This window comes from Coturnix japonica, chromosome 3 (genome assembly GCF_001577835.2).
Source record: "Coturnix japonica isolate 7356 chromosome 3, Coturnix japonica 2.1, whole genome shotgun sequence".
NCBI lineage: Eukaryota > Metazoa > Chordata > Aves > Galliformes > Phasianidae > Coturnix > Coturnix japonica.
The window spans coordinates 79,357,393-79,383,523 of record NC_029518.1 but is presented as its reverse complement, the minus strand read 5'-3'; the positions used below and the strand labels follow the sequence as shown (position 1 = coordinate 79,383,523).

Sequence of the window (26,131 nt, the reverse complement as noted above, 5' to 3'; positions counted from 1 at the left end):
AAACATTTTACTGCTAGCTCAAGTGAACAGTCTGAGGACTGCCTTGTGGCAGATTGATAAAGAATGAATTTTGCTTGAAGGGTCACATGGAACCAACAGTGAAATAAATATTTGCTGCCTGACATGATAAATGTTAAGAGGTAACACGTGCCCTGGAGAAGTCTGAGAGAAAGAGCACAACTCGCCTAAGTGGGGTCTGGATAGCACGATAATGTCTGGACAAAAACACTACAAATTGAAGCCTGAAAAAGTAACCTTCTGTCCTCATAGCAGAGAGCTGGGTAGAGTGGAAGAAAAAGCATTTCACAGGAACTACTAAACTGCAAAATGATGAAAGAGAAATTAAAAATCAATAAATAAATTTAATGAGTTGTGACTTGTAAGTTCCAAATTTTTTAAAGGCCTTGAATTTTGGATGCTCAAAAGTTAAGGTTTCAGTACTTGCTTAGTTTGTTGTTTTTTTTAAATGACAGGTTACTCTAAAAAAAAAAAAAAAAAAAAAAAAAAAAAAAAGCTTTGGGTTGGAAGGGACACGACCCTCTACACCAGGTTGCTCACAGCCCCATCCAGCCTGGTCTTGAAAGCCTCCAGAGAGGGGGCATCCACAACCCCTCTGGGCAACCTGTTCCAGTACATCACCACCCTCACAGTAAAGAATTTCTTCCTAATATCCAAATCTACCCTCTTCCAGTTTAAAGCAAATTCCCTTGTCATGTCACCACATGCCCTTGTAAAAAGTCCCTCCCCAGCTCTCCTTTTGGCCCCCTTCAGGTACTGGAAAGGCCACTGTAAGGTTCCCCTGGAGTCCTCTCTCTTCCAGGCTTACCAGTCCCAGCTCTCTCAGCCTGTCCTCATAGAGGAGAGGCATTCTAACCCTTGGATCATTTCAGTGGCCCTCCTCTGGGTGTGCTCCACATCTCTCCTGTAGTGAGGACTCTGCCTTGGGATGCAGTACTCCAGATAATGTCCCTCCAGTGTAGAACAGAGGGACAGGATCACCTCCCTTGACTTGCTAACTGTGTTTCTTTTGATGCAGTTCATGATAAGGTTGGCTTTCCAGGCTGCAAGGGTAGCCCAGATGATACGATGCATCATTGCATATCACAGTAAGAGTCTATGACAGGAAACTGAATTGTTCTGTAAGTGCAGAACCTAGGATAAGCCATCATCTCCACCATGCTCCACCCACTTTACTAACCAACCTCCAGGTCTCAAATATGCTTCTAAACATGTTTACTGCTACTTTAAATGCAGTTTATACTGTCCAGTTTCAGTCTGCTCCCAAATGACAGCGGGTTTTTTATAAAACCTGTCATGTTTTTAATACTTGTGTGGGCGTCTCATAAATCTAGAACATGAACAGATGTTTATGTTTAATCAGATGGAGGGAGCCCTTAGAAGCTGGCAAGTTCAGTGACTCCAGGCTTACATCAACTGTACAGACTAAACCAGATTATCAGATTATAGCAAGAATTCAGACACAATTCATACGGACATGCACCTGGATTTAGGTGTCTTAACTTCAAACTGAATCTCACCAAAACTTTCCCAACTTCTATATAGAATTACCCCATACACAATCACTTACTGCCATGACACTTTATCCCTATTAGCCTTTTCAAGACAGATATTTTCCTCATTCAAAATCTAATGTGAAGATTAGAAAATACGAGGTCTAACTAAAGACATTCTAAGGAATTTCCTTATGTATTCTGAACTTGCATTTATCATAGCAGGTATCAATGACAACAAAGTACCAAATTCTTCAAAAGAAGTGCTGTGCAGGCAAATGCCAAGGTGGTACAGATTAGCACAAAGCATTTATAATGGTATGAATCCCTTCTGCATACAGTGCAGATTCTGTCTATATTGAAAAGATAGAAAATAGTTCACCAAAAATTCCTTCTATTCAGTTACTTCATATGTATTATAGAGGTTTAATATTCAGTCTAAGTCCTTCTATTCATTCTTAAAAACATCTTAACAGATTTTTTTTTTTACAAATTGTTTTCAAGAAAAATGAAAGCTGACAGATTTACAAGATCTGAATTACACCGGTAAAGATTTACATGGCAGTTACTGGAGTTCAGGATGAAGTGAAGTAAGTGTTTCAGCTACAATTTAAATGTTCCTATGTACTTCATTGACATGGAGCTGGCTACCATACAGTGGAAAATCCTTGTAACGCCAGCTCACCTAAATGAGTCATTTTATGTTTTTCTTTTTTTTCTTTTTTTTTTAAACAGGTAGAAATTACATTAATGTCAGCTTTCCTTACATTTTACAACCACTCAAAATTGTACCAGATGTCCTGTGCTCTGGATAGGAAGAAAAACTAAAAAATTCATCTTGCAAGTCTATCCATATGGTTCATAAATATAAAACATATATTGATTTCAAGTTTAATTGCCACTATCTGCTTCTATCACAGTAACAACCTTTGTTGCTTAAAACACAGCAATATTCATTTTCTGTTCTGTTGGTCATTCTCAAATACACTTAAGCCCGGCCTTCTTTCTTTCTTTGACTGTGTGGAAAAAGTCAAAAAGTGTGGAAAAGTGTGTGGAAAAGATTGGGATGACTGGGAAGGAGGCTCAGGGAGTTTCAGGGCCTGACCAATGGCAAGCAGTTTGTGGATTCTCCTTTACCAGGAGCACTGCCTGTGGCTGCGTTGCTAGCTCTAGTTAGTCCATAGCAGTGTGGGCTGTATTTGGGTCTTTTGTTCCTCCTTACAATTTATAAGAATGCAAATAATACCCTAAGAGCTTTTAAAAAAAAAAAAAAAAAAAAAAAAAGGTGTTTTTTCCAATTATAAATCCATCGGAGGATACACTTAAGTGAACTGTGCTTTTTTGTATAATCTTCTAATTTTCCAGTCATTTCAAATGCCTGCACAACACCAACACTGTGGCTAACAAAGCTGCAGTCAGTAAATGGGAATTATCTGTCATCTGAATTACATCATCTGCAGCCACAGTCATTGTGAAGGCCTCATTTTGAGGAGCAATTTAACACCACACACTGTAAGGCTGCATTATACTGTACACAATCATTGTACAGTGTACAACAATCAGAGTGCCACCTAGTGTGACCCCACATTACCATCACGTTTATTGTACTACAAAACAAATGCTGAAGCATTACCAACTGCTCAAAACTGCTTAAAGTAGTGCTTGCTACAATGCTCTTATCAGCAGAGAAATTCTTTTTTAGAACAAAGCAAGACTTAACTCTTTAAAATATTTTTAATGTTCAACAAAATAAGTCTTTAGAATAAATCAAGGCCTCCTTATCCATGTGCTAAAGGAACACAACTATTGCTATTAGTAACATTCAATACCAAGCAATTTTCTAGCACTTTACAGACAAGAAATCAGACAGCAAACTACGCCTTCAGATTTAGTTTGCATAATCAGAAAAGAGTTATTAAAACCTTCAAATACACATTAGAGACCCAGTGCAGACTTTTGCACAGGGTGTCTTGACATTGAAACCTGATCCATTCATCACAGAGGTGTATAGGAATCTGAATGAAAACAAATTGCCAAGTAAAATTAGGCTTACCTGAAAGTGCAAAATTATGGTCCATATCAACCCCAAAGTCAACTTGGGATTCCCATCTGTTATGTCATCATTCCTAATGTTAACCAGTTTCACCTGCCACGTGGGAAGAAAGCACACATAGAATTGAAATAAATATGCCAAAAAATACATAGTGCACTACAGAAGCGTGGCTATAAATGAAGCATTACTCACTTCCTGATCCTAATACATTACTTTCTCCAAAGCTGGAAGGAATAAAATTCTAGCTGCCTGTGGTCTGCCAGGAATCGCCCTCTCCCACCCACACCAACTTTAGGAGATTCCTCAGCTGTCACTACAACAAATCTGCTCCCTGTGCCAAATACCCTTCATCTCAGCCTGTGGAAAAGGAGGAAAGTGTGATGGATGGGGCAGAGGATTACAAGAACACACTGATCTGTAACTAGAGTGTATCAAACTCAGGGAAATGCTGAAATTCAGGAAGCTATCACTGGCTTTCTCCACACTCTCCTGTATCAAAGATAAAGCTACAGGAGAATTAGCCTGATAAAACACAATAAGCTGGCTTGATAAGACCATGAATTTGCTATCAAATTCAAAGAAATGACATAATAATGACAAAGATCATTATTGCTTCTGCTGTTTTACTCATTCAGAAAGCTGTGAACATGGAAAAGCAGGGTTAAAACAAAATCTGGTATTTTTCCCACTCCAATACATTCACATTTAGAGCACATATATAAATTACACTTGGTTATAATTTATGTTTCCATTATTTTTTTTTCCTGTCTTATCTGTCCAATCAGCCTAGCAATTAATAATTACTCAGATAAAATATATTTTATGCTCATGCTAGTAAATTTACATGCATACGCTTTTCTACATATACCCTGTTATCAACACGAAACATGCAAAGGCATTCTCTTCTTGCTCCGCAGACATCATCTTAACTATTAGGAAGAAAACAAAGCAAAACAACACAAAAAACTCCACTGCTCTCTCTGGAAGAAAAAAAAAAAAAAATAGTGTATTTTTCTGTTCAGAAAAGAAATGGAAGACAATCAAATGTTTAAGCTGTTTGTGTCTGGAAAAGCTTGATATGATAGTCTAATTTGCTTTCTTTTTTTGTTTGTTTGTTTTTTCCCCTTTTGTTGATACATGCACCCAGGTCAGGCTCTTGTATATAGGATCTCTCTACCTTAACTAACATTAAAGAACTGCAACTGAAAGTTATAGAGCCATCTTGAGCAAGTTACCTCCTAAACAGAAAGAAATAACAAGAGTACCATGCCTCCTTAACTCCACCTTCCCTTCCCGAGTTGAGCCCCAGACTGAAAAAGCCCCTTTGCTCTCAAAACCTTTCCTAATCCTCACTCCAGGCTAGGATTCCCTGTAAGAGGGGGGAGGGGCTGCAATTTCCATACAAGAACACCATCACCACACAAATATTTTATAAGGTATTGTATAGCCACATTAATGAAGACGGAAGGCTGAAGAAAGCACACCAATTCTCAGATTGCAATCAACACCTGCATGATGGAGACCCGCTGCTCCCAGGAGTATCTGAACGCTTTTAAACATGAAGATGATCTGATTTTACATGCCCTGTGACTTGTAAGTAAGGTCTGTCATGCAGAAAAAAGGAATGGTGCAGCACAAATCCAGAGGCCTTACTGCCTGAAAATGCCATCGTCATCATCAGTTCATGTAACCACTCATTCTTTCTTAGTAGCAAGAACTCTAAATTTCTAGAAGAAAGTTAAAAGTGGAAATAAACTCATTCCACAACAGTGGAAAACCACCCAACAAGTGTAGTTTTCATGTGCTTGTTTTAAGTATGAAATTAAACCTGAACCTTCCGCAGCCCAGATAACTGCTGACACTCTAAGGCACAAGTTTGGGTTTTGCCAGGAGCAAGGCTTGAGCAAGTTTTCCTAAAACAAATATAATGCAAACGAGTAATTCCTATACAATTATAATTTCCTTGAATCTCCATTTTTCACTAAAAATAATTTTCTGGGGAAAAAGAACAGCATAACAGCTGGTGTCTGGACACATTGGAAGATTTTTTGATCTGCTATAAGCAGTTCCCAAGGATCTTCCCCATAATTTTCTCTTTAACATCTTATGCCACATGAATCTTGTTATTGCTCAGAAAAGGTTGGTGTAATATTACATCTGCCAAAACCCTCTTCATCATGTCAAGCAGGAGCTGAAGCCGTACACCAGCAGACATTATACAACAGGCACAAAAGACAATGCAGGATTGTTGTTTGGTTTTATTAATTATTTATTAGCTCCTGGTTATGCAACTTTTGTTAACATTTTTTTACTAAGAACTTCACCATACCTGGCGCTTCTTCAAATAGTCAAGTGCAATTTGGACGTTCTGGAGTCTGTGAAAGCGCATCCGACCTTTTTCTCGGGGCTAAAATTGGAAAACAATAATTATGACATTTCCCTGTCAAACAAAAGAACAGCCTGATTTTTAATACACCATGTAAAATATTCTAAGCTCCACACTTTTAACAAAGCCAACAGTCAGTGCCTTTGGTGGAAAAGTGTGCTTTAACAATTTTTATGTTTATTTTTTTAACTGTTTTTTTTTTGTTTGTTGTTGTTTTTCTTTTTTTGTACAGTGGAAAGAGAAATCAGTGCAAACTGCAACTTTGATCCATGGTGGCAGACGGCTGTTTCACTGCAAAGTACTACTTAGGCTGAGAGGGCTAAAATAGGCCCCGCATAATCCTAGCTACAGAAACCAAACTGCAATATATTATTACAAAAGATTTACAGGCTATGAAGCAAAGAAAAATAGAAGTAATGTCATGGGCCTTTATGTTGCTCTGGTAAACTCTCTGACAGAAAGCTTACCTCTGTACGCTGTGTTACAATTTCAACGTTGTTTATATATCATTTGACTGCATTATCATTATACCAGCAATACGTCTTTATTTTAAAACCTCTACTAGCGATAATATTTTCCTCCAAAAATATACAATACAAAATACATAGCCCTAGAGTGAAAAATTAACTCTCGGCTTGAGGTAAATATTATAAAGCATGGGGGGAAAAAAGCTAGAAACTTTTCTCAAATCAAAATCATTCAAGCAAGAATCTGTGAAATGAGTGGTGTGTTAATGGAAGCACGGCAGAACTGCATGCAGTTAGTGTAAAATCACCAAGAAGAAGAATCACACAGAAAAAGAACACTTTACTTAGCTGTCAGAGATCAACAATGGGAAAGCAGTTAAATTTTTATCATTATCACAATGTCCAAATCCTTTATGTTCTTCTTCCTTATTTCAGATTTTTCACAAACTTTCACGCAATAAACTGAAGCATACTATAATTGCTAGGGCTCAGCCATGAATATGAGTTATTTCCTCAGACACCATGAAATACAAACATATGCCCAAGCCTTTGTCGGTCCACGCTTTTTTTTTCCCCCTGTGGAGTATCAGATGCTTTCCAAAGCAAAACATGGGAAAATGGAGTTGAATAAGAAGCATAAATTGAAACACAAAGAACTTCAATTTCCATTATAGAACCTTCGATTTAGTTCCTTCTTTTTCACGCCAAGAGCTCAGGATCAATCCCTGCAGCCCTCGCTACTGAAAAACTTCAATGGATGGAACAAAGGATTGCAGACCTGGAACTTCATTTTCCAAAACAGAGAGAGTAAAATAATCTATCCAAACTATCACAAAATAAAGGAAGAGGATCTCAGAGGGGAAATATTTTATTTTCAATGTACAGCTAAAATGCAGCATTTTGAGTTATCTTATGCCTTCAGGAAAAAAAGCAGACATTTTCCACTGAAATCACAACCGCAGCACAACACACATGGAGCCAAGAATGTAATTGGGCCCTACGACAACAAGCTGCTTTAGCAGTCACTAATAATGCAGGCTCTACAAAAGCATGGAGCAGCTTCTTGGGCTAACAAGCACTCAGCATTTTATATTTTATTGGTAGATATTTCCCTTCTGGATGGTTAAAAGTACAGCAAAAGGATAATTCAGCATCAGTTGCCAGAAAGATAAACAATCCACACGTTTGGTAGCCAAAGCATTGCTCGGAGTTGCCATGTAACCTCCACTTTGACCATCTGCTTTGAAAAAATAACTATTAATTTGATACGTTCTGAGAAATAGATCTGCACTTCTAAATTACCTTATTTCAAAACATTATCCAATGTTAATACCTCACTGTGGGTGCGGTAGACCAGCGTTTCTAATTATTTTTTTTCAGATTATTTCACTACTACTTCCAAATTGGCAATACTGATTGTAAGTAAAAAAAATAAAAATAAAATAGTTTAACAGAATCATTAATTACCTAATCAAAACAAACAAAAGATTTCCTTGTAACATATTGATAAACCTTTGTATTTTAGCTGCTCATAATAAAGAGCCAAATAATTTCTCTTTGCCATACCTACTTTATGAGCATAACCTGATTTGCCACACAAGTTCTTTGTACTTTCTGTGGAATTACTGCAGGACACCAAACTAAGAATTGACTGACTGTAGGAGACACCACACTTCAAACACTACATTAGTAGAGTTATGGGGGTCGGCACCTACCCCCTTATCCTCATCCTCCACATCCTCATGCTGTTCATACGCGCATGCTTCTGTTGAACTCACCAACCGTAAGGTCTTCAAAAAATCTCGCTCTCTTGGCTAATGAATATAACAGACAGGAGACAGGACAGCAAAGACACAAGACAGAGCACAAATGAAAAGAAGGGCATGAAAAGAAGAACATAATGAAGAGAACAAATACCAAACAAAGAAAGTAATGCTCACAGAGAAAGGAAATGACATCTGAGGAGCGTGTTAGACAATTTCAGGGACATTTTACCCTTGCTATTTGTAAGTTGCTCCCTTTAATGGGAAGAGATATTAAGCATCCGATACAAGTTAAAAGAAAAATTACAAACAAAAGATAAGAACAGAAACATTAGTGCAATACCCTAGAAAAGGAAGTCTCACTGACTGCAAGAAATGAAGAAAACAGAGAGCACTCCCCCACAGAATTCATGGTGGAATATCTTACCAATAGAAAAATAACTTGTGTCTTTGGTATCAAGTCACGCATTGTTGAAAATACCAGACATCTCCAGCAGTCAACATCCAAAGAGTTCACCACGTAAATGTATATATAACAAACTGAAACCACTGCATTCTGATTTAAAAGCTTACCAGGGTGTCTCCAGAAAGGACTTCTAAAAGTGAGATCAAGTTATGTCCATCTCTTAGGTCTTCATAGAGGTCATTCACATGTTTCCGAACCTGTGCAAATAAATGCAAAAGTAAAACTTGAGATCTCATTTTATACCATACAATTCAGTCATACTAACACAGTTATCTAGTAATGGTCATGCCTACTTACACCTTAATATGAAAGGAAAATGGTATCAAGTTACATGCAATGGATGCATAAAACAACCAAAAAAACAGTATCTGACAATTTAAACACCAGACAGTCACCTATTTTGGTATAAATCATGGTTACTTACAGATGGCACAAGCTAGATGGAATGAGCTGTGACAAAAATACACAGCAAATTATTGCTTAAATGCGTGTATCACCTTCAGCACTCAAGTTCACTGCTGTTAGACCAAAAGTCAACAAGCATTTCTGGCCTCCAGCCATATACATTAGCCATATTCACTAATCAACTTTTCCAGGTACCTAGGTACCAGCAGCTCACTTATCCACTTCATAGGTCGCTTCAAAGAAATAGGATATTTGGTTGATTTGAGGAAGTCAAGAGCCTTTTCCATCAGTTTCTGAGGTCAACTGATAGTACTGATGGCACTGCAGCCAGATCCTCAGCTCCAGCGCTCCTCACAGACAGATATTCCTTGCCATCTGACCTCACTGGACAAAAACTGGTTGAGAAGGGTTGGTTTGCCTCTTAGGATCTCCCAGCAGATCCTGGGAAGCCAACCATGGGCAAGAAAACAGAAGTAATGAAAAGAGAAACAGCCGAAAGCCTTAACTTTTCAGATGGGCATAGCAAAGCCAGAAGATATATGCTCATAGGCCAAGTTCTTGTTTCTTAGAGTTAGCTTAGCTACCTCAAATATAACCTTCTCTGGAAGTTTTAACAATTTCAGTCCACTACACTTTGAAAGCAAAACAAAGGATCTGATTTCCCAGAAGCAGAGATTTTTGACACTGTCAGCCAGGGCAAGGGTTAAGGTATTTTCAGCTGCAATTTAATATTGATTCTTCAACACTCCCATTAAGGTGTCAGATTAGAAACTTCGTAAATTCCCAGATGATAAAACATGACATCAGAATTCTTTTCTAAAGTTATAATCTGTATAAGAAACAAGCTGTACTTCCAATACAAGAGAATCCCCCTGACTGCCAACATTTCTCTGTGTATGATGAGGGAAGCAGGAAACAGTCCAGATCTTTGGCCTTACATAATAGCTCTGTTTATCTGAGTTGTGGGCAGAATTCTAGATCCATCCTGTTGGATAAACCACTGTCTCTTCATACTGGTGATTAGATCAATAAATGCTTTTTAATTCAGGTTTCCTTACTCCAACTTCTCAACTTGAAATTACCCTGCAACCTGTTTTTGCGAAGACTGTCATCTTATCTGGGAATAACACGAGAGCATATTTACATTTGTGTTGAAGACTGGCCAGAACAAGTCATGTAGAAGACTGTTCCATAAAGAATTAAAACTGATAATATTTTCCAATACATTAATACAGACTTTGCGTAAGCAACCAAGTTACATACATAACGTCACTCTAGTAGACATAGATGGTTTTACACATTCATGCACACATATAAAATAATTTAATTTTAATCCCAGTTGTGATTAAAAATCCAGCGTGCAATTAATTTAAAAAACCACCAAGGGAAAAAATTCTCTGGGAAGATTGAGGTGTTATTAAGCTAAACAAAGAAACAGATGTTCTCCTAGTATATGTGTGGTGGAAAGAAATGGAAGCCTCAAACATACCATTAAAACCCCTGATACCAGATATGATTACGCTAAATGCTGAAAGAGTGAAATGCTCAAGGGTCTTTACTTTTTAACCCACAGTGCCTTTTTTCTTTTTGCTGTTGTCCAAAGAACCAATCCAAACTGAGTGCTAAACTCCTTCCCACAAAAGCAGGCAAGTTTTCAACAATAAAACCCTTTGAGATGGTCTCCCCCTCCCCTCTGCCCCTCCAGCCAGGATATGTCACTCTCCAGCTTCCTTTGGAGAGCAGAGTCCCAAGTCAGGGCAGAGCCAGAGTGAAGGCTGGCAGCTCAAGTTAAGACATCAAGTAAAGGACAGAGGAAAGCAAGGTATATACAAAAGACAACTCACCAGCACTGCTGAAGCACTACCTATACAGTACACAAGACCGCACTCTTTTCAGCATTCATGACATTGACAAGGAACAGATCTGTGAGAAAATTAAGTTCTACAGGTTCTGGTCTGCACACTTTTATTTTCTCTTTAGATGCAAGCTAAATTTGTGCCAAAAGATTATTTGTCCTCTGGTCTGTCTCTCACTAAATATACTTGTTTACCTTCTGTTTGTTCCTTATACTCTAAAGTTTCCAAATTAATTCATAAAATACCATCTTCCTCAATTTATCTCTTCTAGAAAGCTGTTCAGAGATGAATTTGTAATATTTTTGAGGAAAACAGCAGAGAGCTCTCACAACAAGCAATACACCTTTAGACTTCTGTCCTAGTTCTGCCATTGACTGACAATTATTGAGAGGATTGATTATTTAAGGATTTACTACTGTGGCAAGCTAGCACAGAACAATACAGTAAGAAATTTGCTCCAATTTGTTAGCAGCAGATGTATACCTAAAAAGATGCATCTGGGCAACTGATACAGAGCAAGCACAATCACCCAAAGCAGCAGGCCTCATCTAAAAGGAGCACTTTGTGCTTCTCAAGAGATCCTACACCACCACTTGAAGACATGCTCGCTAAAAAGCTAAAAAGAGATTCCTTAAGGAGGATGTGGAAAGTATTTAGTGGCTATGGGGCATCTGATAAATGAGCAAAATGGCTTTGTCAGTCAAAGAAAACAGGGAGGATTTAAGGGACTGTTTCAGAGATGATTCATCTTCTGATGTCCATCTTTTGGCATGTGTACTACAATGTTTGTGGCAAGCAAAGCTCCACCCTTGATAAAACATGAGATATTTTTGTATCATACATTCTTGGTGAGCTTAAACTCTGAATTGGGAAACTCACACTGACAGTAATAAAAGCAGCTTTTAAAACTGTAGCAGTCACAGAACTGCAATCCTGCCCTTAGATCCCAAGATGTCAGGCACTCTATAAATGAAGACCATGAAGGTGGTTGCCGCCTCCAAAAGCCAGAAAATTAATACTTCACATAACTCACATAGCTTTGTCATACTATTCCCCTGACACATCTGGTTGACCTTGTAATCAAGTTGCTATCATGTACTATTTCCCTTCTGGAGTTAAAAGCCCTGGACTACAGGGCCTCTTCCGTATGCTGGTGTCACAACAAACCTGATACCACTGCCTTCAGTCTGACTGGTTTTTTACAGCAACAGGAAACAAAACCCTCGTTCAACTCCATGGGCACAGACCTAAGACCATTTAATGCACTGAGGATTATTTCACCTGGCCTCCAAATTCTCCTCCAGATGATGGTTTGCTGAAGCCCTTCCTGTCAGTCTTGCATGGAAGTGTCCTGAGTACCCTAATACATTTCAACAGCCCTGGATATCTACAATTTGGGAACTGAACGTGCACAGTGACCTCTGGCACATACCTCTGTCATGGATCACGGTTGTCTTCTATATGAATCACAAACACTACAGGCTGTGACTATAGGTTTCACAGCAAGTGAAGTCAGCTAAAACCTTTCTCACTGATGTACTTCAATAAAGTCACAGTCAGGTAGGGAGCCTGACCACAACTCTTTAAAAAAGAAAAAAAAAAAAAAAGAATTATGGTGAAATTTACTTCTTTTTCTTGATATTTTTATTGTGCTGATACTAGACAAAATCTGTATGTCCACAAAACGAAACTATATTGCTTATGCTTACAGCTAAAATGAGAAAGCCTGTCCCTGCTGCTTCCACAAGCAAAAATTGCTTGGTCTTGGAAAGCAAGGAGGGAACATATGCTGGTAAAAGTATGTGAAAACAGAAGAACCTCTCTCCTTTTCTGCTTCAGAAGAAAACCTGGCAGGAAAATAGTGTTGTGTCCATTTCTGCATATACAATAGATGCATACCTGGCATATGTGCAAAGAGACCTCACAGTCATTGGTGTTATGTCACAGCAGGCTCCTGTCTAGCACCTAAGATGCAAGCAATCACTTTCTCAATTTAAATAGTGCACAAAGGAAAGGAAATTGAATGTTCGGAGAGGCAATAGAGGCCAGGGTGAACATTCAACCTCATAAGGCAGGAACAACCAGCAGCTACTCTCAGGCACCAGGGCAGCCAGGAACTCCCTCAAGGAAATGGTGCAACAGCAGTGACCCTGGCAAACTGCAGGCCTTGGATCCAGGACAGGCTGGTGTGCTCACACACTTGAAAACTGACCCATTTTTACAGGTTGAAGAAAGCAGACTACTGTTAACACCTACATTCCTTAAAATAATGGGAAAACTTTAACTATAACTTTGCCATAGTTAGGCTGTAGTGATCATAAAGAGAAGAGGCCAAACTAGACCTTCTCTTATCATTTGTGGAACAGGTAAAACAAGAATAAAATCTGCTTCACGTTTATTTTGAAAAAAAAAAAACTGAAGTTCAGCTGACAAGCCTATGAGCAGCATTATTCCCAGGCATCACCAAGAATTAGAACACTACAGCTCCAACAGAGGCTTTTCAGAGTATGTAGCCCGGCAAAGCCTTTTCAAGTAGCACATTGTTCGCTTTGAGAAGTGAAGTTAATTAAATGCACAGTTCAGATCCAAAGCATTACCAGCTCCTCTAAGGGAAAACAGGAGAGGACTCAGAAGCTAGAACTGTAGCGGGTGTGTTAGGAAAAAAAAGGTCAGTCCTTAATTACTGCTGAGGTCACTGATAAGTCCAAATGACAGCTGGCACCAGGCCGCATCTGGTTCAACAATAAACTCAAGTTTTAAGAATCTCACTCGATGCCCACAGAAAGATCATTTCAGACTCCATTCACTTCAGTACGTTTTTGATCACGTGATGGGCTTCAACTTTCCAGCAACAGTAAAACACTTTGTCTGAGGTAACAGACACAGACAGCCAAAAACTGCTGTAATTTCACCATTCCACAGAAAATGCCACCAGCATTCAGACTATCAAAAACTGCCACAGCCACTGCCTGAGATCCTGAAATCCTGATGAGCTTCCCTACGTTTTCAGCTTCTTAAAAATGTATTTATACTTGTTTCTAGAAGCACTGGATGTGAGGAATGAGGAAAGAGCTCTCTGCAAGTTTTAAAAACATGTATTTTCCAGTTCTTCCATCTTTGAATATATAAAGGAGGCACATAGGCAGTTCTACCTGCAGAAATATATACATGAAGATTTGTCGTGCCAGTACACACAGCATGATTTACATTAATCTTCCTAAAATTCTCTGAACAGGCTGCAACAACATCCTTGTTTAAATGCTGAGAGTAACATCAGAATATCAGATTTGTCTAAAATTCCCCACATGACTGAGTTACTACGCAAGACAGCTTCCTCAAATGTCTTCAGTACTAGTTATTTTGCTCTACAGACTTCTTTGATTGTCGCAGATAACATACGTGAGTGTTGTTCAATACACCACAAGGCCCCCAGTACCCTGGGTAATTTAGATCAGCTCAGCACTGCCAGGATTTACAATCCAGGGCCAACCCAAGGGCATGCCTAAAGATCAGGAGCAGAAGCTGTTATGTGCAGATTGATACTCTCAGCCTCTCTCTTCTGTTCTTTAATCTCCTTATTTTTAAGCAAAACTTTATCTGAATGAAATCTTGGAGAAACAAAAAAACTCCTATATAATACCTACTATATAGCTTTGTTGTGGTCATTGTTTTGTACTGAGTCCTGTAATAAGCTGCATTCACTCCATTGAAACTAAGCAAACACAAATTATGGCATAATTTACTTAGTACTGCAACTGTGACCTTCTGGCACTTGGCTGCAGATGGTGCTGTTCCTCCATCTCTGCCTGAATGCACTGCAGATGCCAGCTTGTACCCCAGCTGGATTGCAAGCAGCAGACAACCAGGGTCAGTGAGATGGTATAAAGAAAAAACTTGTGCTCCATCTCCCCTGTGTGCCTTCGAAGTCTGATCAATCCACTTCTAGGTTCAATGGTTAGAAATTTACTCTCACTTGTTTCTTTTGCTCGCCAGTTGGATGATCTATTGCACTGAAAACACCTCTTGTAGTTCCACTGAAAATAAATCCCTCTTTATTTCATACTCAGCAGTCATTTTCAAGCTGTTTGATTTTCTCTTTGGATATTAATTTCGCTGAATAGTAGGCTCAGCGAATGGTATTCCATAAAACACTTCACAAGTTCTTTTCCCAAATTACCTTTCAACCAGCCTCTCATACAGAGCAAGTTCAGCACTTCAGATCTTTCTTTACAGCAAGTGATTTCTAACAGAAGATTCATCCTTGGCTTCATCCTTGGACCAATCCTTCATCTGGCCAATGCTCCACACACTAGCATTAATACTTCATGATCTGAACTGAGTGTAGCACCCCTCTGAGGCCCTGTCCTTGTCTCTGAACATGGATCAGCCATTCTTTTATGTTTACATTAACCATCCCATCCCTTCCAGAGAACTAGATATCCTGACTAATGCATTGCTTTTGCATACCCTGCCTTGTGTCTTGCTCATTGTTTTGTACGTCCCTGGATAATTCTTAATAAAGAAATATCACACACACAAAAAATCTTTTGCATGGTTTTAAGGTAAATACACCATTGCTCATACATATATATAAGAAGAAACAAAACAAAACAAAAACCAAGCAAGAATTCAGAGCATGGCTAAACCTTGTCTTGACACTTCTCATGTTCCTATATTTGGTTTCATGACATGCATTCCAGTATTCCTCTAATCCCCAAATCAACAAGTATGCAAGCAGGTGCATAATCTTATGGATGTAGCAAATACTAGGACACAGGCATGCATATTCACAACTCCTTTTCTGGTTTCAGTAATTGTGTGGTATCTCAAGCATAATTACTGTACAGAAAAAGTTTAACTGAAAGCCATAAGTGTCAAGAATCCTTCTTTCTGCCAATGAAGGAGACATAAATCTTGTCTCCCTTCCAGCCCACACATCTCAAATCTTTCTGAACTGACTACATCAACTAACATGGGTTTGCCAGTATAGGAGCCAAGGTCTAGATAGTAAGGAAATCTGCATAGATCCCGTTCCCCTTATCATCTTTATCATAGCACTGTCTCTGTTCTTAACACTTTCACAGCCTTGGTCAGCTACTGGGTATTGGGATCAGCAAATATATCTCAGTGGAGCTCACATAGTATAGAAACAAAAACTCAGCAGTAGATATCTATTTTTGCTAACACAAAATGGGCATCTGCCATCCTATTGTCACAATTTAAAGTCTAAAAATATCAGTTACAGAGCTTTAGAACCTACATAGCACATATTACCAGTTTTAGTACCCATTTCACCTAAGTAACCTTTGTTCTACAAACAGCTCGCAGAGAGCATGAAGGACAGATGTCACACATCAGATATCAGGTGAGGTACCACAAATGCTCCCAGCTCACTGACAACTCTTGTGCCAGTTATGACTAATCCACTAGATGTCCATCCCACCTCCCTTTTGCACCTCAGCAGCCTTTTATGATTTTTCATAGAATGAATCATGAATGGCTAAAGGTTGAAAGGGGCCATAAAGACCATCAAGTTCCAACCCCCCTGTTGTGCATAAGGCTGTCCCCTCCCAGCTCAGGCTGCCCAGGGCTCATCCATCCTGGCCATCTCCAGGGATGGAGCATCCACATGGCTTCCCTGGGCAGCCTGTACGTGTTCCAGAGAAGCTTATCTAATCGCAAAAATTCAAATGAAGGAAATTCTACAACATGATATGCACTTCTTAGTGTTTTACTATGTTTACTGTCTTTTAGGAGGGTATTTTGCCTTGCTAATCTTAAAACTAAATAGGCTGATCCTTTTGTTGCTCCCTCCTTAAAGTCTATCCTTGTTCACACCCTCCTCTGTTTAACCACCCTTTTACATACTGAGGACGTGTTATCACATCTCTGTTCAGTCTCCTCTGTTTCAGACTAAACAAACTAGTTTAATCATAACCTGTTAGTGATTTTCCAAGAAAGCTTATCTTGTTATTGCTTTATTACAGATGTCTTCAAATCTTTTGTCATCATAAAGATCTACATCTGGAGCAGACAGACAAGGTTTCACAACTACATGCGTACAACCACAAAAGAGTCACCTGTGCCTATGAGACTGCAGACCTGTGAACTATCTCCTTGTCTCCTGAGCACTGTGTTAGTCCATAGAAAGGATGAGGAGTAAATCTGCAGCTCCTGGAGCTTCCTAGGTACAATTATTATCAGCCCCACTGAGAAGCTGTACCCTGTGAGAACCACAGCAATGTGAGGAGCACACATCCTACTGACACAGGGCATGAGCCAGAGAAAGGTACAGCCGCAGCACTACAAAACCTGGGATATAACAACAGGTACAAAGTGACAGAGCTGGAGTCCTCAACTGAGGATGTAGAACAGAGGGTACTCAGCCCTTGCTCACTGGCATGGCCTCCTAGAGCCAGGTGATGCTGCGGCAGCACCTAATGTCATTAGGGGCAGTAGCCACACTGACAGCCCTGGCTCTTCCTCTTGCCAGTTTCAGCTGTCACGGATGATGATATCCAAGTAAACTATATCTGTGAACCTCTCATTCAAACTTTGGATGGTAATCTGCTAATGAGATTACATGTGCAAGCACATAAAAACTTGAGATACACCAGGTACACAGTGTCCCCTTTGTTTGCTTGCTTTCAGGGATCAGCCATCCAGCCACAGGTCAGATAACTGATAGCTCAGTAATTTGCTCCACTGTCTTCCTAGGGAGTGAATTACTCTGTAAGGTCTGTAATTCCTCATTCTTTTCTTCTGCCTGGGAGAGAAGCACTGTGTTTGCTGTACTCCGGACTCCAGGAGTCCCCAGTGCTTTGTGAATTCTTAAATAAAACGACAAACTGTTGTAATTGACAACCTAACTGTTGAGTGAACAAAGCTGTGCAACAAGAAAGCAGATATCTCATCTAAATACTCTTTTAACTTACCTGAACTTTACTTTTATATTGTTAAAACATCTTTTATCAAGTCAGTATTCTGTAATCTAAAGAAGTCAGAGTACTTCAGCTTTCTCCACACCATTCAATAACATATCTCATTTTCTTCCTAAGTAATGCACCTGTATTTCTCCTTTCTTCTTCATATTCTGACATAATTATAGAACCTTTCTCCTGTAGACTTTTATGTCACTCTTTCACTGTAAGCCATTTTAGACCTCTGCTTGTCTGACTTTATTTTATCATGCTCTACTAGCTCTTTCATACAAATCTTTAGTCCTGTTACCCTTATTTCCAATTTTTCTATGGCTCCTTTTTATTTAACACATCTATCTGTGCTGCCTGTCTGCAGCCTGCCTTTGTGTATTCAACACAGGAGTGTTCAATGACTGCCAGACCTCCTGCATTCCTCTCTCTCCTAGTTTACCTCCCCAGGAGACCCTACCTACTGGTTTCCCGAGTTTGCTGTGTTGCAGCTTAGAAGCTCATTGTTGGCTTTTTCCCCCTCTCACTTCTCTCTTTTTCAAAGAAAGGTGAGACTGAGATTTTTCAGTTGCTTGCTGCTAAGTTATCCTCTCCCTTTAGATTCTGAAGCAGACCCTCCCCAACATCAAGACCCAACCAACCAGCAGTTTTGCTAGCAACTTTCTTAACCTGGTAAAACAAGCATTACTTCCAGCATGCTGTGACAGGTAGAAGGTCTTTCTGTATGGCAGTTATCTCCCAACAAATATGTCCGCACCAGGGGTAGCTACACAAATTCCTGCAACAGGTCTGCAAAGAGCATACAGTATACCCTGACCTGTTCTGCACCTGCTGAAAGTAAGAGCTAAACTGTGTCAGATAAATAATTGTTTCTTGCATAGGCCACAAATGGAATACAGATTCTGACATCTGTTTTTTCTATCAGCAATGAGGATAAATGATTATCACAATGCTCTGTGCTTCCAGTGCTACTTAAAGACCAAAAACTCTTCCTGTCCTCCTAGTACGAAATCAACACCTTGTATGGACAGCAGCCACAACCACCATCATTTTATCTTTGCTCAGAGACACTGCACTCTGTTCTTTTGCACAGTGCAACCAGTTCTTCCCATCCTTCAACCTTTTTCAGTTCTCGTCCAGCTTGTACCCTATGCCAACAAATAAGCCTGATCAGGGATGAACTGTTTAAAGTAATGAAGCATAATGGCAACAGCAGGTATTAAACCCAACCAACAACTCCAGCTTTCACAGCTTAAAACTACAGGAATGTACCAGCTCAGAGCAAAGGTCATGTGCTCCATACATATCTACAGCAAGTAAGGATACAAGGTTGGCAGAATCAACACTATACTGTATTTCAGTAAATAAATTAGGACTTCAAAAATTACATTACTACCTTTACATTTCCCTGTTCAAAACACCATAAATACCTGTAACAGACAATACATGCTACAAGAGAACACATATTAGTAGCTGTGCTTTTCATGTCCCTATGCAGTCAAGCACTTCACTCATAAGCATACAAAATATTGTAGTAGAACAAAATATTTTCGAATGTTTATGACTGAATATTTGCAGTTTCTTATTGTCTGGAGTCCATGTACTGGGACAGACACTACTCCCAGTGGACCCAGTGGCACAGTTACACTTGGTCCCGTAAGTGCAAGATCAAGCCAAAGTACTTCTAAACTGATATATAAATGATTATTAAATGTAGAAACATCAAAGTATATAGATAAAATATATTCCATGCATAATTTAACAATTAATTTAAATCCAACACTTAATTGCAAATGGCAGAATTTTATCTCTTACGATCTCTAAGGAATAAAATCTGTGTCAGCTGAGACCTAATTGGAAACAACGAAGCCACAAAATGAATGAATTAATTAATCTATTAATATATTAGTCCATTATTAGAAATATATTGTGTATTTTTTTTTTGTGGTGCTGTTTCACAATAGAGTAATCTCACAAAGACTTACTTCTCCTTACGTTCATAACCTACATAAAACAAAAAAAGCACAGAAAAGATTATAGAAACATACCCCTCATTTGGTTCAAAAGTTCTGCATGCCATAAAAATCTCAATGTATTTAAGCTATATTTCATGCATATTTAATGTACTGTTTTCAATTATTCTCTTTCCTGCTCCCAATTAGACATGAAGTCTGCATGCATTAAAGAGGATCAAATAAACTTGAAGTCTGTGGCACAGTTTTTATTGATTTGGATTTATTTATTTATTTGCATGCAGATTCATTTTTGTGACGTGGTTTATCATTAGCCTCTAAAACTTTAATTTTCTCCTCTCCATCAGCTTTCCTTTCTGACACTGTCACTACTTTTGCTCACCATCTCCTGATTACCTTCCTGCCTCGTCTAAACTTCTAACGAGCACCAAAAAAGCTCTGAAGCTGCTCAGTGATCTGCTTTGGGAACCGCTTTTACATTCTAAGCAGATCAGAAATGCTGTGCCATTTACTTCTGAGTGGAAGATTCCTGAAAAATTTGTATACAAAATGTGATATGAGTAATTACGGTTGTACTTATTTTCCAGGGTTAATAATGAAATCCAATACCCCTTTACAACATTAACAGATTACGGTTTGTTTGTTTGTTTGTTTGTTTTACCAAAAGAAAAATGTTTATATTTTTGTGAAGGAATGAACTGCAAAGAAAAAATACTTCTTACTTAGGCAAGATGTTCTACGTGTCCTGAACATATAACAGCCATAATTTTCAGGAGGAAAAGTGAAATAAATTTGTCTACTCAGATACCAACAGGTTCTGCTAAACAGTTAAAAATGAAACAGAGGAGGAAGCCCAGCCATACCCAAAGACTAAAGCAGTGAGCACAGCAAGCTGCAAACTGTGCTTGGAGTAGGGCTCTCCAGGGTTTGTTCTAACACAGTTTATAGCAGCTGTCAGAATTAACTGGGAGGAACACACAGAATATTCATTTACATGTGCTTGCACAGCAAGCAATCTGCTTACTATTTTTATTAGCACAGAAAAAGAAAACCACATGCTTGCTTTTTCAAAGTGTGTTTCAAAACCAAAAGGTGTTGAGGAGGCTTTCTTTTACATACGTTACCCTAGTTAGACTAACACCAGGTGTTTCATCCCTTAAAATAAATGTATACGTAGAGCTAAAATGTTTTCTTTTCTAGAAGAGGAGATGGGGAACGGTCAATAACTGAGCAACTGCATGGCTAAAAGGAAGATATTGTAGAGTAGTTTGAACGATAACCACTAGTGTTTGTGAAGTGCCAGCTGTCAGCAGGGGAATGACTGCACTATATCAGAACAGTTCCTCTGCCATTAGATGCATACCTGGACATTTCATGAAGCTCTCCTTGCAGGATGCCATTAGCAAACCACAGGTTGTCTGAAGGACTCACAGGAATCAATAATGTCTAGTTTCTATTCTGAATTATTCATTTAGTCTTTGCACTATGAAAAACACTTATTTCTATAACACACTATCAGTGTACCACAGCAATGCAGGTCAAAATTTGGAACATGGAGCTTGAAAACAGTAATATTAAAAGTATTTTGTCCAGCTAGTTATAAAAGCTTTCCTGCTTGTAAGACCTTTAGCAGTGATTTTGGAACAGCCAATCCCTGTGCAGAGATACTGCCTGCTGCTTCCATCACCATCATGCTCCTCTCAGAGCAGCTGAAGGTCCAAGATGGAATGACTGCCTCCCTTGCAGTGCAGCTGCCCACCAACACTGCTGCTATAAGGTTGAGTATGAGGTTATCTACAACCTCTTCCATCAGAAGGAAAAAATCCTTCTGATGAGGGGAAAAATATCTAGGTGCTTACTATATATTATGTATTTCTGTTATCCATTAATATGTATCTCACAACTGCTTATAGGAAATATTCTGCAATGACTACAGCTCTGGTTTAGCAAAGTACACAAACACATGCTTAACTAGTCAGCTGAACTGACAACGGATTAATCTCATTCACTGAAGTTTACTAATGCTCTTATGATAAGAAACCAGCTCAAAATGGGCAGCAGAGGGCAGGTGGGTAAATGTCTCTCAGCCATGTTTTTTATGGTTACTTAGCAAGTCCCTTAAATGTAGAAGATAACTGGGAGAATGACAGTAGGCTTCCACGCTATCCCCTACCCAGTGATGGTAACCCATAAAAGCATCATGATGTTAACCTAAAAAAATCTTTTGATTATACTACTGTTAAGGAATAAAAGTCCAGTACTTTCCCCAGGACGTTAGGCTGAGGGAGAACAGGAGATGAATTAAAATGGGCAAGAAAAGAACTCAAGCATGAATAAAGTAAGAAGAGGCAAGAGAGGGAAAGAAAAAAATGGGAAAAAGAAATCAGAAGAGAGGAAAAGAAGTGGGGGGAGAGAAAGGTAAGCACATATGCAAGAAGGAAAAGTATTAAAAGAAACACATAATCTCTCCCCATCACAGTAAGAGTGGTTCTGTACACATGTACATTCTGCTGCTCTGCACAATCTGTCATAATCCTGTATTCACTTCTTGCTGAACCATAGCACAGTGACAGATAAGACAGTTTACATCTTTTTTCAGGCTATGAATGGGAAGTACTTCCAGAACACAACTCATCTTCCTCTAAGGCAGATATCTAAGACATCTAGAACGATCTGCCCTGTCTGCTAACTATAATAAATTCTAGTCATCTAGCTTGTATAAATCTAGTGAGATGCATGAAATAAGCTGATTCTCACCTTTTCATTTTTTTCCTCTTCAATAAGCTAATGGCAATCAGTGAGCATGCGTGTATTTTGTATTAAATCCAAGGTAACAAAGCTGAAAGCTATGACTTGAATTCAACTTAATGCATAGAACAAGACAGCTGTAATGACTCTGTTAGAAATACACTCTTCTATGGCACTACTTTTGCAGCACTTCCACTATGTGGAATTTTATAAATACGCCCTTGCATCTTAACAGAAAGCATCTGAGGGATTAATTTCCACACAAGTCACACTTCTAGAAATAACACTGTAAGAACAGAAAATTGACAATGTATAACCAGCTGCTTTCACACCGAGTGTCTCCAAAAGATAAACTTGAGTTGATACAAATTGTATTAGTCTAAGTTTAGAATTCAACTAAAGAGATATTCAGTGAGCTATTTAAGATGAAAACTCACTGCCAGTAATGGATAAATATTTCTCTCTACAATCATTCAATACCAAGGACTATCTGACAATGAAGGCCTGAGGCCACTGACCTTGGCATGCGAGTCACGGGGATTTAGTGTGAACTCTTCACTGCGATTTCCTTACAGGTTTAGACCGTAAATCCTTTCTAAGCTACTCCCAAGAGGTGGCAACGATGACTCTGCATGTTTTAAAACTGTATAAAATAATGATGCCCAACACTGTCAGTACGCTGCTCTTCTGTAGAAACAGGCATTGTTTTAAACTTGTATCAAAGGTTTATTCTAAATGTTTCAGACAGGACTTTCCATTTTTCACAGAAATGAGACCTGCTTCTTTAAAATGCGTCTTTAATATAGAAGATCAGTAGACACTAGAAACACAGTAACAATTGTCTTCAATTATAAAGAGAAATGCACGATGGTTGATCTGGAGATTGCATTTTGCTGCCAGAGTACTGGCAAACTTCCTGTGCAATTTTTTTTGTTTCCTTTAAATCTAATTTCTCTGAAGTCATTAACAATAGATAAATTTCTTACATTGCAAATCTGAAGTAAAATCCACAGCACTCTCAGAAGGAAACAGAGCGAGTCTGCAGCCTCCTTCTCTTTTCTCAGCAAGCAAAGGATTGCTGCAAGAGCACATGACCTCTTGGGTATACCAGGACCAGGGTGAGATGTCTAAAATAGGGTGCTGTGAGCTACTGTTTCTACACAGCATGATTCCTTCAGGTCTAGGAGACTCATACAGGGAAACATATCTGAACGGTTCTCTAAGGTACAGACACCCTGCTCACAGAAAGGCTATGCAGAGCTGCTAATGTCAGGACTGCTCCTGATGGCTCAGTCATGGTGGGGAGAACTGAAACAGCACTCCAGAAGACAGGTCTCTCTCTCACTAAGAAAAACAGTGATTAACTTCTTGTCTGGGCTATACTAGCTCCCTACATCATGCTGCTTCCAAGAAGTACCCTGGTTTCAAATGTTTAACAGATGCAAAACTAGAATGCTGCATCCTCTAAAGATCCAAGGAGATTAAAAACAAGTTTATTTTAAATATCCCTGAATAAATCCTGTAATGCTTCTACACCCAATATTTCTCAAATACCTACAGCACAGCTACAAGAAGAGATAATTAAATCACCCCCTAAAGAATGTTATTTTCATTCTAAATATGAACAGAAGCAAATTCTTCCAACAGTAGCTGAACATTATACTCATTAATTAAACCTCAGCTCTGACAGCTAACAGATACATTTTTATTTAATGTGACTTTTACATGAATTCAACCTCTGAAAAGAAATCAAAGTCAGTTATGTTCAGTAATTATACAATCTGTTTCTCCAGAGAAACGTCTGGGCTAGACAGTTGGCGCTGAAACAGCAGATTAAATTTAGAACTGAAGGGCCGTGCAGCAGAGGTGAACTCACAGCCTTTGGTTCTCTGTTGACTATGATCTGCACTTATTGTTTAAATGAGGCACTCTGTCCCTGAGGACAAGTTCAGTGCAATTCAAAGGAACAGTGACTTTCATCCCTAGAAAGCCTCTGTTTCTAACACATGCAGATGTCATGGTTATCCCTTGCAAGGTCACTTCCCTGTTCTCAACACTGCACTTAATTTCATTCTTTTTAATGGTCCTGTCTGTGTTGACACAGACGTGGCTGTCTAGTGCTAGGAAAAATAATAAATAAATCAAGTTTTGCAGAAAGAAATGGTAACCCTTAAACTTTGGCTTATTTTAATTTCAAGTGCAAGTATTCAATTCCCATAGATGATCAGACAGCAGTATTTTAGCACCTTCATGACTGCTCAAAGATAAAACGTATCAATAAACTGTGATTTAAGATCTTAGCTTGACTACTTACTACCATACAATGAAATTGCATTCTGAAATCAAACATTTAGTAAAATGCACTATCACTGCTGTAATGTTCAGTAATCAAGACATCACAGAAATATCAACTGACCTTCATGAGATGTTGATTTATCCATTTTGTGAAGGTCTTCTTTTGTACTTTATCCCGTTCATCTGGAGGTAAAAAGGAAAAACAAAAGTTTTTCAACAGGTCAACAACTTATGCATATTAAAATGTTATGAAATTAATGATTTAATAACCTTTTATAACTATATAGCCTGTAGAAGCTCTGAAATATCTAATTAAAATAATAGCATAGAAATATTTTGCAGGACATTGCAGTATGTCAGGCACAGGTTTCTTCAGCAGGGGTTCTAAGTGAGTTCTTCCAAGGCTACAGCACCACTGTTGAAATAGAAGCAGGGCTAATGGAAAAGTAACTTCCTAGGAAAAGGTGACTGTGCATAAAATGTATTAAAAGATCAAAGCAAACTTTTAAGAACTATAAATACTACTGCCAGCCTCTGAAATCTGATAAATGAAGATTTACTAATAGGAATTCCCCTCCTTTATGAAAGCCAGATTTTTGTAACTGTTTTTTTTTGTTCACTTGAATATCACACCTCTTCAATACACTTTAGTCACAGTAAGCATCCTCTTTCTTTTCAACTTCCGCAGTGTATACAAGGGGGGTGGTTAACCCACCAATAAGACCCAGCTACTGCTAGTAGCTACCGCTCCTTGGTGTGGCAGCATCAACAGCTGCTTGCCAGACACTGAGTAGAAATATCGAAAGCAACAGGGTAAGGAAGCATCCTATTATGGGTGGGATGTATGTGCATGTGTTCTTTAGAGCCATGCTAAAGGAACAGCAATGCCATTCCAGCTGAAGCACCCAGTTCTATGTCCACAGAGCTATGCATGGTCACTGGGTGGTACAAGTGCCACACAGCCCCTCAGAGCTGGAGCTGCAGGGCAGGACCCAGACCATCTGTACAAGCCTATAATAGCCAGATCCCTTAAGACCTTGTAGAACAGAATTGCAGCTGCTTCATTGACTTGTGCTATTTGTAGCGTGGCTGAGAAGAAGCTCAGGTAGCAAAACAAGACCCTTTCTTCATCTACTGCAATCACTAGAGGATTGAGTCATGTCCTACATTTTACTCTAAAAACACTTTTGGCAGACTGGTCAAAGGTAACAGAAGAAGTAAAATAAATAAATGGAAAAAAAAGCCACGTGAGATCCACACCCATGGACATCTGAGTCAC

The 26,131-nt window shown here is 38.9% G+C and overlaps 1 protein-coding gene across 34 annotated transcripts in view; it reads right to left on the bottom strand.

Moving 5' to 3' along the window:
* Positions 1 to 26,131, bottom strand: part of DST (dystonin) — a 283,686-nt gene that overhangs the window by 166,718 nt on the left and 90,837 nt on the right. For 20 of the 34 annotated variants that reach the window (XM_015859196.2, XM_015859169.2, XM_032443498.1 and 17 more), the window contains 5 exons: positions 24,974 to 25,035; positions 8,754 to 8,843; positions 8,133 to 8,231; positions 5,894 to 5,971; positions 3,565 to 3,657 (listed from right to left, as the gene is read on the bottom strand). In XM_015859196.2, the coding sequence (XP_015714682.1) occupies positions 3,565 to 3,657; positions 5,894 to 5,971; positions 8,133 to 8,231; positions 8,754 to 8,843; positions 24,974 to 25,035 (422 nt within the window). The remainder of the gene's footprint in view (positions 1 to 3,564; positions 3,658 to 5,893; positions 5,972 to 8,132; positions 8,232 to 8,753; positions 8,844 to 24,973; positions 25,036 to 26,131) is intronic. The other 14 variants (XM_032443497.1, XM_032443499.1, XM_015859200.2 and 11 more) reach the window with 1 other exon arrangement.